General features: G+C 46.5%; 1 protein-coding gene across 2 annotated transcripts in view; it reads left to right on the top strand.

The window, feature by feature from the left end:
* Positions 1-12,769, top strand: part of TMEM173 (transmembrane protein 173) — a 265,188-nt gene extending 252,419 nt beyond the window's left edge. For both annotated transcript variants that reach the window (XM_029583821.1, XM_029583822.1), the window contains one exon: positions 10,861-12,769. In XM_029583821.1, coding sequence (XP_029439681.1) covers positions 10,861-11,027 — 167 coding nt within the window. In that variant the 3' untranslated portion in view covers positions 11,028-12,769. The remainder of the gene's footprint in view (positions 1-10,860) is intronic.
* Positions 12,770-13,998: the final 1,229 nt, after the last annotated feature.

Here is a 13,998-nt window from a genome sequence, read left to right as displayed (position 1 = left end):
TTGAAAAGACGGATATCGGGCAGACCTAGGCCCCCCTCCCCCCTAGAACAGGTCAGCATCTTATAATTCAGTCTGGCTCTCTTTCCAGCCCACACAAACTTTTGGAACGCCGCTTGTAACCAATTGACGTCCCTGCCCGTCAGCCAACAGGGTAACACGTGCAGTTTATAAAGCAACTTTGGCAACAGGACCATTTTAAGCAATGCACATCTGCCAAATAAAGAGAGAGGCAGGGTCCGCCATGTCTGGAGGTGGGCGGCCAAAGCTGCAATAGTGCTAGAAATGTTGAGCTCGTAAAGATCTGCAAGATCTCGTGATATCCAAACCCCCAAATATTTTATTTTGTTTTGTTTTGGGCCCACGTGAAAGGAAAATCTCCCGTCTACTGATGCTGCACCCTAGGATTTAATGCCAACGCCTCTGATTTTGCAAAATTAATTGTTAAACCTGCATACGGTGAAAAGCTGTAAAATGGCGTATAATGACTGGGATGCTAGTGTTTGAATTGCCAACAATCAACAAAATGTCGTCAGCAAACAGTGCCAATTTCATCAAATGTCTCCCCAGTCTCAAGCCCTTAAACTCCCCATCCAGCCTTAATTTAATAGCTAAAGGCTCTAATGCCAGAACAAATAAAAGAGGTGAGAGGGGGCATCCCTGTCGTACTCCGCAATGAATAGGGAAAGGTGTAAACAATGTTCCATTAATGAGAAGGCGAGTGCCAGGATTAGCATACAACACCTGCAACCAAGTGAGAAAAGGACCAGAAATACCATAAGTCTGCAGAGCCCAAAACAAATAATTCCAAGAAAGGGAATCAAAAGCCTTCTCCGCATCCAGGCTCAGGACCACTGCCTCCGTTGTTGGATGAAAATTTAACAGTCCAATCAGCCTCCTCACGTTCTTGATCCCCTGCCGCCCTTTAATAAACCCCGTTTGGTCTTCATGAATTACAGAAGGCAAGAGGGAATTTAACCTAGCGGCAAGGACAGCAGAAAGAATCTTCAAGTCACCATTAATAAGAGAAATAGGTCTATAGGAGCCAACATCTTGCAAATCCTTGCCTGGTTTCAGCAATAGAACTAAGGTAGATTGATTTTCCATGGGACTCACTGTCGAACCCTGAAGCAACCCATTATAATACTGCCACAACACTGGCAGCACAGGAAATTTTAAGATCTTATAGAATTCCTGTCCCAATCCATCCGGCCCTGCCACCTTACCTGGCTTTAAGCCATGTATCACCGCTTGGATTTCAATATCTACTATTGGTTTATTTAGCATGGCCTGCTGTTCCTTAGTAAACCTAGGCCAAGGCATGTTATTAAAGAATTTTTCCCTCATCTCTACATCACTGGACTTAGCCCCGTATAACTGGCTGTAATATTAATGAAATCGATCTGCTATTGCCTGCGCAGTAACGTGACGCACCCCAGTACGGTCTGTAATACCAGTAATGAAAGATTTTGGGCCCCGCGCACGCACTAGACTAGCCAATAGCTTACTAGCTCTATTACCATGACGATACAGCTGAAACTGATAATAGCGCAAGGATTTGGATGCTCTCTGGTGTAAGAGCGTTTGTAATGTTTCACGAATACCCTCTGCCTTTCGTTTACTGGTCTCGGACATCTCCTGCATATGGCGAAGCTGAGAAGCTTTCAACTCTGCAGTAAGTTGAAGTATCTCAGCATTCCTAGCCCTATGCTGAGTGGCAACGTATGCTATAATATGCCCACGCATCACCGCCTTTCCCGCTTCCCAAAGAACTCCCGGCGCTACCTCCGAGCTTGAGTTGAAAAGTACATATTCCTCCCATTTCTCCTGCAGAAAACATGAGAATTTCTTATCCAGGAGGAGACCAGGGGGCATATGCCAGGAAAAGGGAGGTTTTAAGGCTCGACCCAGAGTGACAACAACTGATACCGGAGCATGGTCGGACAAGGCTATCGTACCAATTGTGGCCATTGACATTTTGGGGAACAAGAAATCTGAAATAAAAAAATAGTCCAATTGAGAGTATGACCCATGTGGGTGAGAGAAAAAAGTATAGTCTTGTTCTCCAGGATGCAAAGTCTGCCAGATATCTAATAGGCGTAACTCGTGGCACAAGAGACTAGGCCTCTTTTGGTTATCTCCGGGCTCTGCAGACTTAGACGGTCGACAATCCTCTTTCTTATTAACCATGAAATTGAAATCTCCCCCTACCAACATTGCATAGTCTGTGAATTCTCTCAGCATCCCCAATAAACAGGTGAAGAAATCATGATTATAAACATTTGGTGCATATACATTACAGAGAATCACTTTTTGCTGGTTGCACAGTCCCTGGACAATGATGTAATGACCTTCCGGGTCTTGCCAAACCTGCTCCGACTGGAATGGCAATTGTTTATGAATTAGTATGGCAACCCCTCTCCTTCGCGAATTGTAGGAGGAGAAAAAACATTGTCCCACCCATTCTCGTTTCAGCTGATAAGTGGGTTTCCTGAAGAAACACCACCTGTGCATTTATACGCTTAAATGCCATCAAAAGCTTCTTTCTTTTGATTGGGGAATGAATGCCATCTACATTAAGAGAAATTAATTTTACTGCAACCATCGCACGAGAGTCTTAGAGGCTCAGCCCAAAAAAGACGCGCAGAGAAAATGTCAATGTAGAAAGTCCCTCGGCTCCCCAGCCTGAGCCACCGGGATCATAAGGAAACATCTTGTACCCTGTTTCACCAATTACCAGAATAGACTGTTCCCCATCCAAAAATATGTGCACCTCTCCTAGGGATTCCCTCTGTCCCTCCCCATCCCCCAGCATCCAGTCCCATACACACCATACATACCATCTGATAATCCATGCATACTTACAGCTTGCAATATGCATCCTTAGGAGGCCCAGAACCCCAATGTACCCCCATTTTCGAGGCATGCCGAGGTTCTCCTCCGCCCCCTCCCCCCCCAAGTTACTGTATAGACATAAAAATTGTACCACTGTTACAAAACCTTCAGTATAACTTTGTAACTGTTTAGAATTTAAACACAATACTGAAACTACGGCATCCAGGGGTTACAATCCCCCTCCCGAACCCACCTTCCAGAAAAACATCCAATAATCAACTCATACAAATAAAGAACAGTATACAGAAGATCATGACTGAGAAGCAATAACACTATCTCCTAGTCAGCACAGATATGGATAAGCACATAGAGCAAGTTTTCAGTTTTTTCCCCTCGAGAACAACCAAACTCTTGCCAAATTCTATTGTGAGTGATGTCTACTTTGTGACTTCCTCTCCAGCGGAACCTTCCGGAGCCAAATTCGCCAGGAAGGCAGAGGCATCATCCGGTTTCAAAAAGAAGAAGGTTTTGTTATCATGGTGCATCCTTAGCTTTGCCGGATAAAGCAAGGCAAACGGGATGCCTCTCTTATGCAGCTCGGTACACGTAGGCGCCATTGCTCGTCGCTGTGTGGCTACCACCGCAGAGAAATCATTAAAGAGCAAGATACGGTTTCCTTCATATTCTATCACCTGGCGTTTTCAGCATTCACGCATCAGCTGCACCTTGTGTAGCCAGTTTAAAATGCGTAACATTACAGGTCGTGGTCTATTATCTCCTTCCTGCAGAGGACCCATCCGATGAGCACGCTCACATTGTATTTGGCCCACCAGAGATGTCAGACCCAAATGATTAGGGAGCCAATCCTCTACAAGACGGTACAGCTCTAATTCTTTAACAGTCTCTGGAATTCCGACTATTTTAATGTTATTCCTTCGGTTTCTGTTCTCTTGATCATCTATCCGGGTCAGAAGTACTGCCTGCTGCTCCGTGAGTTGTTGGACCTGACGTTCCGCATTTACCAGCCTGTCATCCTGGTCACTTATCCTTTGCTCCACGCCATTCATTCTCTTGGCCTGCCCTTCCAATGTCCCCTTTATATCATCCATCATAGTCTGCAGCCTGATGAGTCTCTCATCCAGCGCTCCCGACACCCGAGACGAGATTTGCAGTAAGACATCCTCTGACACTGTTGTGAGTTGTTTCGCGCCCTCCGCATTAGAAGCCATTCTGGCTGCGGGAGTTCCTCGCTCAGGACAGGCCCTGGAACTCCTATGGCGCATTCCTTATTATCCCCCACGCTAGGCTTGATCAGTGCTCAGCAGTCTGTCCACTCTGAAAAAGCCTGTCTGTGTACTACTATATCCAATAACATTTTTCAGGGATCACAGTAGATGAGAGAATGTGAGATAGAGATCACAGGGTTAGGTGCACTGTCTTCATGCAAAAAACACTTGGTAATCAAAGCAGCATATTTGTACACTCCAGAAAATCAGAAGGGAGGCCAGCATTGGTAAGAAATGCCAGAAATGCCAGGGGTTATGTGAGTTTCCAGCTTAATAAAAGTATTGTATCCAGTAACATTTGCGGCGATCGCAGCAGGCGAGAGATTGTGGAATAACCAAAGATCACAGGGCTGGATGCCCTGTCTTCATGCAAAAAACACTAGACAAGCAGAGCAGTTATGCGAACATTCCATAAAATCGGCAGGGAGGCCAGCAGGTATAAGAAGTACCAGTAATGTCAAGATTTATGTGAGCTACCAAAATGTAAATGAGAGACTTCACTTACTATACTGCCATCACGCTAGAGGAACCAGACAAACAAATATGCTGGATTTTTTTTTTTTAAGATGTCCTTGCTTCACAGTGAACACCACACAGGTTATGTTCCATACGATGGGCCCCCCCGAGACTGGGAATGCCGAATCAGCAAACTATGATCCAAGAATCAGATACAAAAACACGCTGCAATCGCCGCCATTTTAACCACGTGGCTGTTCTGGGAAACTGGGTCAATGCTCCGAGCCCCTCGTTTTTGCAGCCCCGGTCATCTGCTGCCTTACCATTCTGAGAGTATTGTAGCTGCCTGATGGATCATGTGCTCTCTGCCCCTATCATCGCCTCCCTGGTCGCTGCCGCGGACTAAGAGCTGTATTTAACATTCCTGTCGAGCAGTCGCCAGTTTAGGTGTAAAAGATGAGGATCCAGACTCGTGGGGCCTCCGATCCACTCCTGCAGTTTCCAGCTTTCCACACTGTGGCATCAAGGGCAGGGGTATGTGAGGGAGCCCACCGGGAAAATGCAGAAAAAAACGCCGCCGTTTCAGCCCTTTTTTGGGGGGGAAAGATCATAAGGGAGCCGTGGAGCTCTCACCACCGACTACGCTCCGGATGATGTCACCGGAAGTCCGTCTTCTGCTTTCTAAAAACCGTTTAGATAGGAGCCAGTTGTTTAACAACAGATTGACACGAGGAGTCCCATAGCTCGGGTTGTGCTTCAGGAGAATCAATAGATTATTCAGTCAGTAAGGGAATAAATTTAGTTTGCATGTCATCAGAGTCAATAAAGCTTCTTTTAGAAAATGAAAGCAGATGGTAAAGAGGAGAGGAGGAGTCATGTCGAGGTAATAATTAGTAAGAGAGTAAGAAATGGTCTGACCATGAAATCTTCATAGTTGAAATGTCGACATGGACCTTGGAGAACCATTCAGGATTCAAGAAAATGAGGTTGAGAGTATGAACTGTTCGATATGTTGGGCCAGAAATAATTTGTTCAAATCCACATGCAGACAAGGTATTTAAGAAGTTTGAGCATGTGCACGATAGGGGGATACGATTGACTTGTAAATTGAAGTTGCCTAATATGGTGTTCTGTTAATTGACATCAGCAGAGGTTAGGGATTCTATGAGAGGGGATAAGTTGCATTGTAGGAGACCTGGTGGGCAATAACTCAGATATTAAACTGCTTTGATTTAAGAAATAACATTTCATAAGAAGCAGGTTTGGAAACAGAAAGTTTAGAGAATTGCAGTGATTTTTTTTTTTAAGAATACAGCTAACCCTCCGCATCTACATGATCCATGAGGTCGGCAGACATAAGAGTAAAATGGAGGGCAACATCGATTTAAAATCAGGGTATCATAATTGTGCAACCAAGTTTCAGTGATACAAAAACAGTCAGGCTTAATGGTAAAGAGAGAGTCATATATAACAGAAGCTTTCTTAGAAATTGACTGATCATTCAAGAGAATAACAAAAGAAGTAAATAATATGATGGGAAGAGGGGGCAATGGAATATTAATAAGAGCTGACTGTGCATGGGAGGATTTCCTTCGAGGAAGTAAACAGTCCGGGCTTGATGGACCCTTGGTCTGATCCAGCATGGCAGTTTCTTATGTTCTTATATTGGCCTTTGCAAGCAACAGTTGAAATAGAGTGGTGTTGGATAATTATTGCGAGTGGCAGTTCATGGTCCTGTCCCACGGACCGCTGCTCTTACCTCCAGCCCTGTCTCATGTGTGTGGACTCCTCGGAAGCCACGGCAGGCCTTCCCACAGCCCGCATGGCCAACCTCCGTGGTTGACTGGGGCCTGTGCACACCAACAATTCTAGCAGGGGCTATCCCTAGGCACACGCGCACCCGATCAGACCCAATTTAAAGGGCCCATGGCAGGAAATTCTCCACAGTGTTCCCTAATGATGTCTGGAGCCCAGGCCTATTTAAGGCTCCCTCCACAGCACTTTCATTGTCTTGGCAATAGGTCGACTGTCTCCTGGAGAAATATTTTGCCTGAGTTGCCAGTTCTTCCTACATGCTGGCCTGCAACAACTCCACCTGACGGATCTTCATCTCCACAGAGGCCTGCACCTAAGACCAGCCAGTCCTAGCACCCAAGGGCTCAACCTAAGATAAACATGGGCTTTTATTGGTGAAGTTCCACTTGGGCTTCTGCTCCCGCCAACTTTACCTGCCAATGGAGGGGACCTGCGGGACTCCTTCCCACAGATAGCGCCAACTCCCCCTCGGCCTAAGGGTCCATATCCACAACAATAATGGTCGCCTTATTCAGAGAAAAGAGACCAAACAGGTGACTTAACAAAAGCATGAGGCGTGTACGGAAGGATGAACAAAGGCTCCTTTGCTGTGGTACTTCGAGGGGTTAAAGTGGCACTTAGAGAAGATAAGGCACCTAGAGAAGATAAGGCCATTGTGGAAAGATTAAACAATTTCTTTGCTTCGGTGTTTACTGAAGAGGATGTTGGAGAGATACCCATACCGGAGAAGGTATTCATGAGTAATGATTCAGATGGACTGAACCAAATCACAGTGAACGGAGAAGATGTGGTAGGCCTGATTGACAAACTGAAAAGTAGTAAATCACCTGGACCAGATGGTTTACACCCCAGGGTTCTGAAGGAACTCAAAAATGAAATTTCAGACCTACTAGTAAAAATGTGTAACCTATCATTAAAATCATCAATTGTACCTGAAGACTGGGAGGGTGGCTAATATAACTCCAATATTTAAAAAGGGCTCCGGGGTGATCCAGGAAACTACAGACCAGTTAGCCTGACTTCAGTGCTGGGAAAAATAGTGGAAAGTGTTCTAAATATCAAAATCACAGAACATATAGAACGACATGGTGTAATGGAACAAAGTCAGCATGGCTTTACCCAAAGCAAGTCTTGCCTCACAAATCTGCATTACTGTTTTGAAGGAGTTAATAAACATATAGATAAAGGTGAACCGGTAGATGTAGTGTATTTGGATTTTCAGAAGGCGTTTGACAAAGTTCCTCGTGAGAGGCTTCTAGGAAAATTAAAAAGTGATGGGATAGGTGGCGATGTCCTTTTGTGGATTACAAACTGGCTAAAAGACAGGAAATAGAGAGTAGGATTAAATGGACAATTTTCTCAGTGGAAGGGAGTGGGCAGTGGAGTGCTTCAGGGATCTGTATTGGGACCCTTACTTTTCAATATATTTATAAATGATCTGGAAAGAAATACAACGAGTGAGGTAATCAGATTTGCAGATACAAAATTATTCAGAATAATTAAATCACAAGCAGATTGTGATAAATTGCAGGAAGACTTTGTGAGACTGGAAAAGTGGGCATCCAAATGGCAGATGAAATTTAATGTGCAAGGTGATGCATATAGGGAAAAATAACCCATGCTATAGTTACACAATGTTAGGTTCCATATTAGGAGCTACCACCCAAGAAAGAGATCTAGGCGTCATAGTGGATAACACATTGAAATCGTCAGTTCAGTGTGCTGCGGCAGTCAAAACAGCAAACAGAATGTTGGGAATTATTAGAAAGGGAATGGTGAATAAAACGGAAAATGTCATAATGCCTCTGTATTGCTCCTTGGTGATGCTGCACCTTGAATACTGTGTACAATTCTGGTCGCCGCATCTCAAAAAAGATATAGCTGCAATGGAGAAGGTATAGAGAACGGCGACCAAAATGATAAAGGGGATGGAACAGCTCTCCTATGAGGAAAGACTAAAGTTAGGACTTTTCAACTTACAGAAGAGACTGCTGATAGAGGTGTTTAAAATCATGAGAGGTCTAGAATGGGTAAATGTGAATCAAGCATGGGGCACATTTAAAACTAATCGGAGAAAGTTCTTTTTTACTCAATGCACAATTAAACTCTGGAATTTGTTGCCAGAGGATGTGGTTAGTGCAGTTAGTATAGCTGTGTTTAAAAAAGTATTGGATAAGTTCTTGGAGGAGAAGTCCATTACTTGCTATTAACTAAGTTGACTTAGAAAATAGCTACTTCTATTACTAGCATCAATAACATGGAATAGACTTAGTCTTGGGGTATTTGCCAGGTTCTTATGACCTGGATTGGCCACTGTTGGAAACAGGTTGCTTGGCTTGATGGACCCTTGGTCTGACCCAGTATGGCATGTTCTTATGTTCTTATGTACGATGAAGGCGTGCGCCCCTCCGGAGCATGGTGCCTCTGGATTCCGTTCCTCTGATAAATTCCGGGCACCCTCAATAACATCAGTTGATTGACAGGGCTATCAATGAGAATGCCGGTCTGACACAGTCCAAGTCCCTGATGGAAAACGTTGCACTTGGTAAGCAGGTAGACCCAGCGCACACAGCAATAGCACCAGTATGGAGGGCAATATAGGTGCACTACTGGATATCATACACAAAGATTTAATTATGAAATCTCTATGAGTAATTTCTCTCCCTGTTCTAATTCCACCTACGTTTTTGTGCATGTAAAAGTATGTATGCTATTCACAGCAAATAAGGGGTGGGAGAAATAATCAGTGTTATGAAGCGCTGCCTGCGGGTCCTCCCCAAGAGCAGGCTGCACTTACCTTCCCCCTTGCTGCCTTACCCGACGCGGCACGGACGCCACTGATGTCGGGCCTTCCGGTGCGGCTGGAGCCGCAGACTGAAGTTTCTCCCGTGGCCCGGAGGCCGTCCCTGACAGCAGTCTTCACCACGGCCGGAGCCGCGGACTTTCCTGTCCATCTTCGCGGCACGGAGCCGCCGCCGTTGTCATCTTCTTCCCCCAGGGCTGCAGGCCGCATCCCCGGGCTCGATTGGCAGCTGGAGCCGTCCCCAGGGCCTCCTGCAGTGGCTGGAGCCGCTGCTGTCTTCGGGGCCTGCCTCCAGGCCCAGCCCTGCCTTCTGCGCACAGATGTCGGTGCAGGCCGCTGTCCGCGGTCCTGTACAGTCAGCTTCCTACTCCCTCTAGGCGCGCGGCCGCGTTTCTTCACAGAATTTAAAGGGCCAGCCACAGGAAGTGTGGCTGACCCCACCTAGGATTGGATTTCCTGCCTAGCCTTATAAAAGGGCTGTCTTCACAGTACGTCATTGCCTTGCATCGGAGTTAGTTCACTCTGGAGACTCCTGCCTGCCAGAGCTCCGTCAGGTCTTCCATCTTCTCCATGGAGTTCCTCGTTTCCTCTGTTCCTCGTCATGGCATGTCTTCATGCCTGAGGTCCTCGTGCAGGTGTCCTAGTGTTCGCCTCCTGGTGTCCTGCGCTCCTAGGTGTTCTCATCAGCGCTCTGGAGCCTTCTGGTCCTGTCGGTCCTGCTCCCTCTGACGACGTCTTTCCCGGGTTGGAGAGGCCTGCAGATGGACTGATGTCCTGAGCTCCTGAGCAGTCTCGTCCTGCCAGCCGTGTTGGTGCTTCGGATGACATAGGCTTCATCGTCGGAGTCCCACCTCGACTGGATCCTTCCCTGCGCTTGTCCCGTTCTCAGCGTGGTCCGTGACCAGCCTCCTCGGGCTGTGTAGGGCGCACAGTGGGACAGGGTGGTCCGCGACCAGTCTCGCGGGTGGACTGAGTAGGGCGCCCTGAGAGACAGTGCCTATGTCCTCTTGCCTTGTGTCTTGTCTTGTTTGGATTTCAAGTTCCTAGTCATGTCTGCACTTTAGAGTCTTGTCCCTGATGCCGTTGCATCGACCACCCGGTCCGTGATGTCTTCGCATCAGCCCTGATGTTATGTCTTCCATAGCCCTGGTGTCATGTCTTCCATAGCCCTGGTGTCATGTCTTCAAGATCCCTGGTGTCACATCTTCACCTTCGTCATAGTGTCACGTCTTCATGTCAAGGCCTGTCTGCCCTCATCCTCAGGTCAGGCCTGCTGCTCCATGCCGTTCTAAGCGGCAGGTCTGAAAGGGCTCGGAATGGTCGAGGACCATTCACATTCCAACATCATCCTGTTGTTGGCTCTGGGAACTTGCAGGCCTGGCAGAGGGTAAGACCGTGTTCTGCCATGCTGGGACACGCCGTCAATCCTCGGTCCGGTCCTGGATCCGTCTGGGGTCGGGCTGAGGCCCAAGGGCATACTAAAACACCCGTTACGTAACAATCAGACTGTCTAATTATTGCCTCCTAAATTTCTAGCTCATGTACGGAATACTTTTTACTGCAAGGTTTAGCTCATAAGCCCCTAAATGTTGTACAGATAAAAAGCACAAATATGTTACACATATTATGTTATACAAATGTACAAATAAATCTTCTGCTTTCTTCCAGATTGTGCCACTTCTGAGGATGAAGCCCAAAACATGGATTTCCTGTCCCTGGAGATATTAAAGCATATAAGGCAACAGCAAAGGGATGGATACAGCTCAGAGAAAAACATTGCACATACTTCTCTTTCTATTGACTCTGCAGAACCAGAATTAATGTTGTTATTCTGATCTCCCTCACTCTTTACATAGTAATGCCACTTAAGATTAAATTTTCAATAGGGCCCCTAACAACAAATGACACGCATTCTTTTTAGTCCATATAAGCTCAACAGATTTTCAAACACAGGGTACTGAGTTTGAATATTGGTTTGTTATATGGTTAAAAGTATGCACATTTCCTTACATGGTATTGTACAATGGTGCTAAGTAGGTGTATTAGCGTCTTGCCTCTTATGCGTATATATTTTTGAACATTAAATTTTGTGCCTAGTTTCCAGTCACTGTCCTGTAAAAGCACATGGGTTGGAAAGTGCTTGCCTTTCAGGTGACTTAAAATCCTCTAATGCTGATTCAGCCAGTCTACCCATGTACATAGATCTCAATTAAAGGGGCAACTTCCAAAGGGATTCTTCATGGGTAAACATCTTTGAAAATGTAATATCAGCCAGGACCGGATTGGAGTCACCAAACTAAAGTACATGAGAAGTATAGGCAATATTCAAAGTCATTTCTGCGGGTGAAACAGCACTTTATCTACAGAAATGAGGATGCTGAAAATTGTACCATAAGTACATAAGACCTGCCTTACTCAGTTAGACCAAAGGTCCATTAAGCGCAGTATCCTGTTCCCAACAGTGGCCAAGCCAGGTCACAAATACATGGCAGGATCTCAAGGGGTAGACACAAGGGTGTCTCAAGGCAATCTGCTGCCTGAGGCGCGGGATGAGATGGCGCCCCCCTCCCTTTTCCAAACACACCTGTACATGCATAACACATATACACTCATTCACTCCTCTCCCTCTTCCATACACACATGCACTCTCATTGTCTCTTCTCACCTCGAATCTCATTAGCCACTAGACCCTTTTCTTTCCCCAGGCCCACGGAACATGCGTTCTACTTCCTCCTCCTCCTCCAGTAGCGTCGGCCTGCTCTGCCCTTGTTTTATTTTCAGTGTGCGGCCCAACACTGTTGCTCCTCTTCCTGTGTCTTCAGTTTTTATTTCCCGCAAAGGAGACTGACGCTTCTGCTAGTCTTTCTTGCCACACAGCACTGGGCTTCATGTTTTCTTCTGGGGGCATGGGTGCTGATACTTCTCCTTCGAGTGCGTGCTGCTCCAGGCCCTTTCTCTTCTGGCCTTCTGCAACAGGGCACCCAGAGTTTTCTGGTGTTGGCCCAGAGACCTAGCAATTCGTTCAGAATTTCGGAGTATCCAGGCCAAACACGGAGAGTTCCCAAGTATGAGTGTGCAACGGGGCAGATTGCAGGAAAATATCAGCCCATGGGATATTTTTCAAAACCAACCCACAAGATATCTGTGACTTGCTCGTGTGCTTTCTGTGTAGCACATATTTCAACAGTTCCAAAACCCACACCATCAACCCTTGAAAGACACATCATGTGACCTGGAGCCTGGCAGAACCAAGACAAAAAATCTCCAACAAATTTCATATTTTTCTAAACAACTACAGCACACCTTAGACCAGGAGTGCGCAAACTGAACTGCAGTCCCCCTTATATCCAGGCAATTTGTTGGGCTCTCGACGAGTTTCATTACATCTCTCATATATATCCTGGTCTGGAGTTAATTTTGCTTGTCAACCTTTCAAATATTGAACTAATTGCCAATTAATTCCAGTGGGAGCACAGAGAGGAGAGGATCACCTTGCTGGTGGCTGAAAGGAATCAGTAAGTTTTTGCTTGGGACATTGTCTTTTTCAAAAGTATTGGGGCAAAGTTAACTATTTGGGAATATTATTTAGTGTGTTTGTGCTTTTAATAGTCAGTAAGGCAGCGAATAAACAAGTTAGACTGTATTTTTAAATGGTCAGTCAGTTAGTCAGCTAGTAAGCAGTAGTTGGTGTGTTTATTTTTAAAAGTCTGTAAGGCAACTAGTAAGCAGAACTGAGTGTTTGTATTAAAAAAACAAAAGTAGCCAGAAGCTAGAAATAAGCTAGGAGCAGTGTATACCTAAGTAAAAAGGTTGAAAAGTTCAGTTCAGTTACTCACCTTGGAAAGGTGTTGAGGTAGTGTGATTTGGTTTGATTAGGTACCAACATCTGATAATCAAGAGAGCAGTGAGTCACTCTGGCTGACTAACTGAAGTTAGACTGTTTGGATTTCCCAACCCTCCCACCCCTTGCCCACTCACCCCTAGCCCATCCTTTAATTTATAGGCAGGTGCCACTTTCACAAAAAAAAAACCAACAACAAAAGCTTTGAGAGTTTGATCAGTACCTTGTAGGCCACTACCAGACATATAGGGGTAGATTTAAAAAATTTGCGCGATTGCGTACTTTTGTTTGCGCACCAGGTGCGAACAAATGTACGCTGGATTTTATAAGATACGCGCGTAGCCGTGCGTATCTTATAAAATCCAGGGTCGGCGCGCGCAAGGGGGTGCACAAATGTGCACCCCCTTGCGCGCGCCGAGCCCAGCACGCGCTGCCTGTTCCCTCCGAGGCCGCTCCGATTTCGGAGCGGCCTCGGAGGGAACTTTCCTTCGCCCTCCCCCCACCTTCCCCTCCCTTCCCCTACCTAACCCATCCCCCCGGCCCTATCTAAACCCCCCCCTTACCTTTGTTGAATGATTTACGCCTGCTAAAAGCAGATGTAAATCTGCGCGTGCCAGCGGGCTGCTGGTGCGCCATCACCCGACCCGGGGGCTGGCCCTGAGGCCTCGACCACGCCCCCGGGCTGGCACCACGCCCCCGGGCCCGCCCCTGAAACGCCGCATCACGCCCCCGACACGCCCCCTCCCCACCCCTTTTACGAAGCCCCGGGACTTACGCGCGTCCCGGGACTCTGCGCACACCGGCGGCCTATGCAAAATAGGCGCGCCGGTGCGCGAGGGCCCTGCGCGCGTAAATCTGGCTGGATTTACGCGCGCAGGGCATTTAAAATCCGCCCCATAGTGAATTCACTAATACATTTAAAGGACGTTAATTAGACACATTCCTACTCCCATAGCAACCTAAAA

This window comes from Rhinatrema bivittatum, chromosome 18 (assembly GCF_901001135.1).
Source record: "Rhinatrema bivittatum chromosome 18, aRhiBiv1.1, whole genome shotgun sequence".
Lineage (NCBI taxonomy): Eukaryota > Metazoa > Chordata > Amphibia > Gymnophiona > Rhinatrematidae > Rhinatrema > Rhinatrema bivittatum.
Note: the sequence above shows the minus strand (reverse complement) of the source record. Positions and strands in the feature narration are given on the sequence as shown.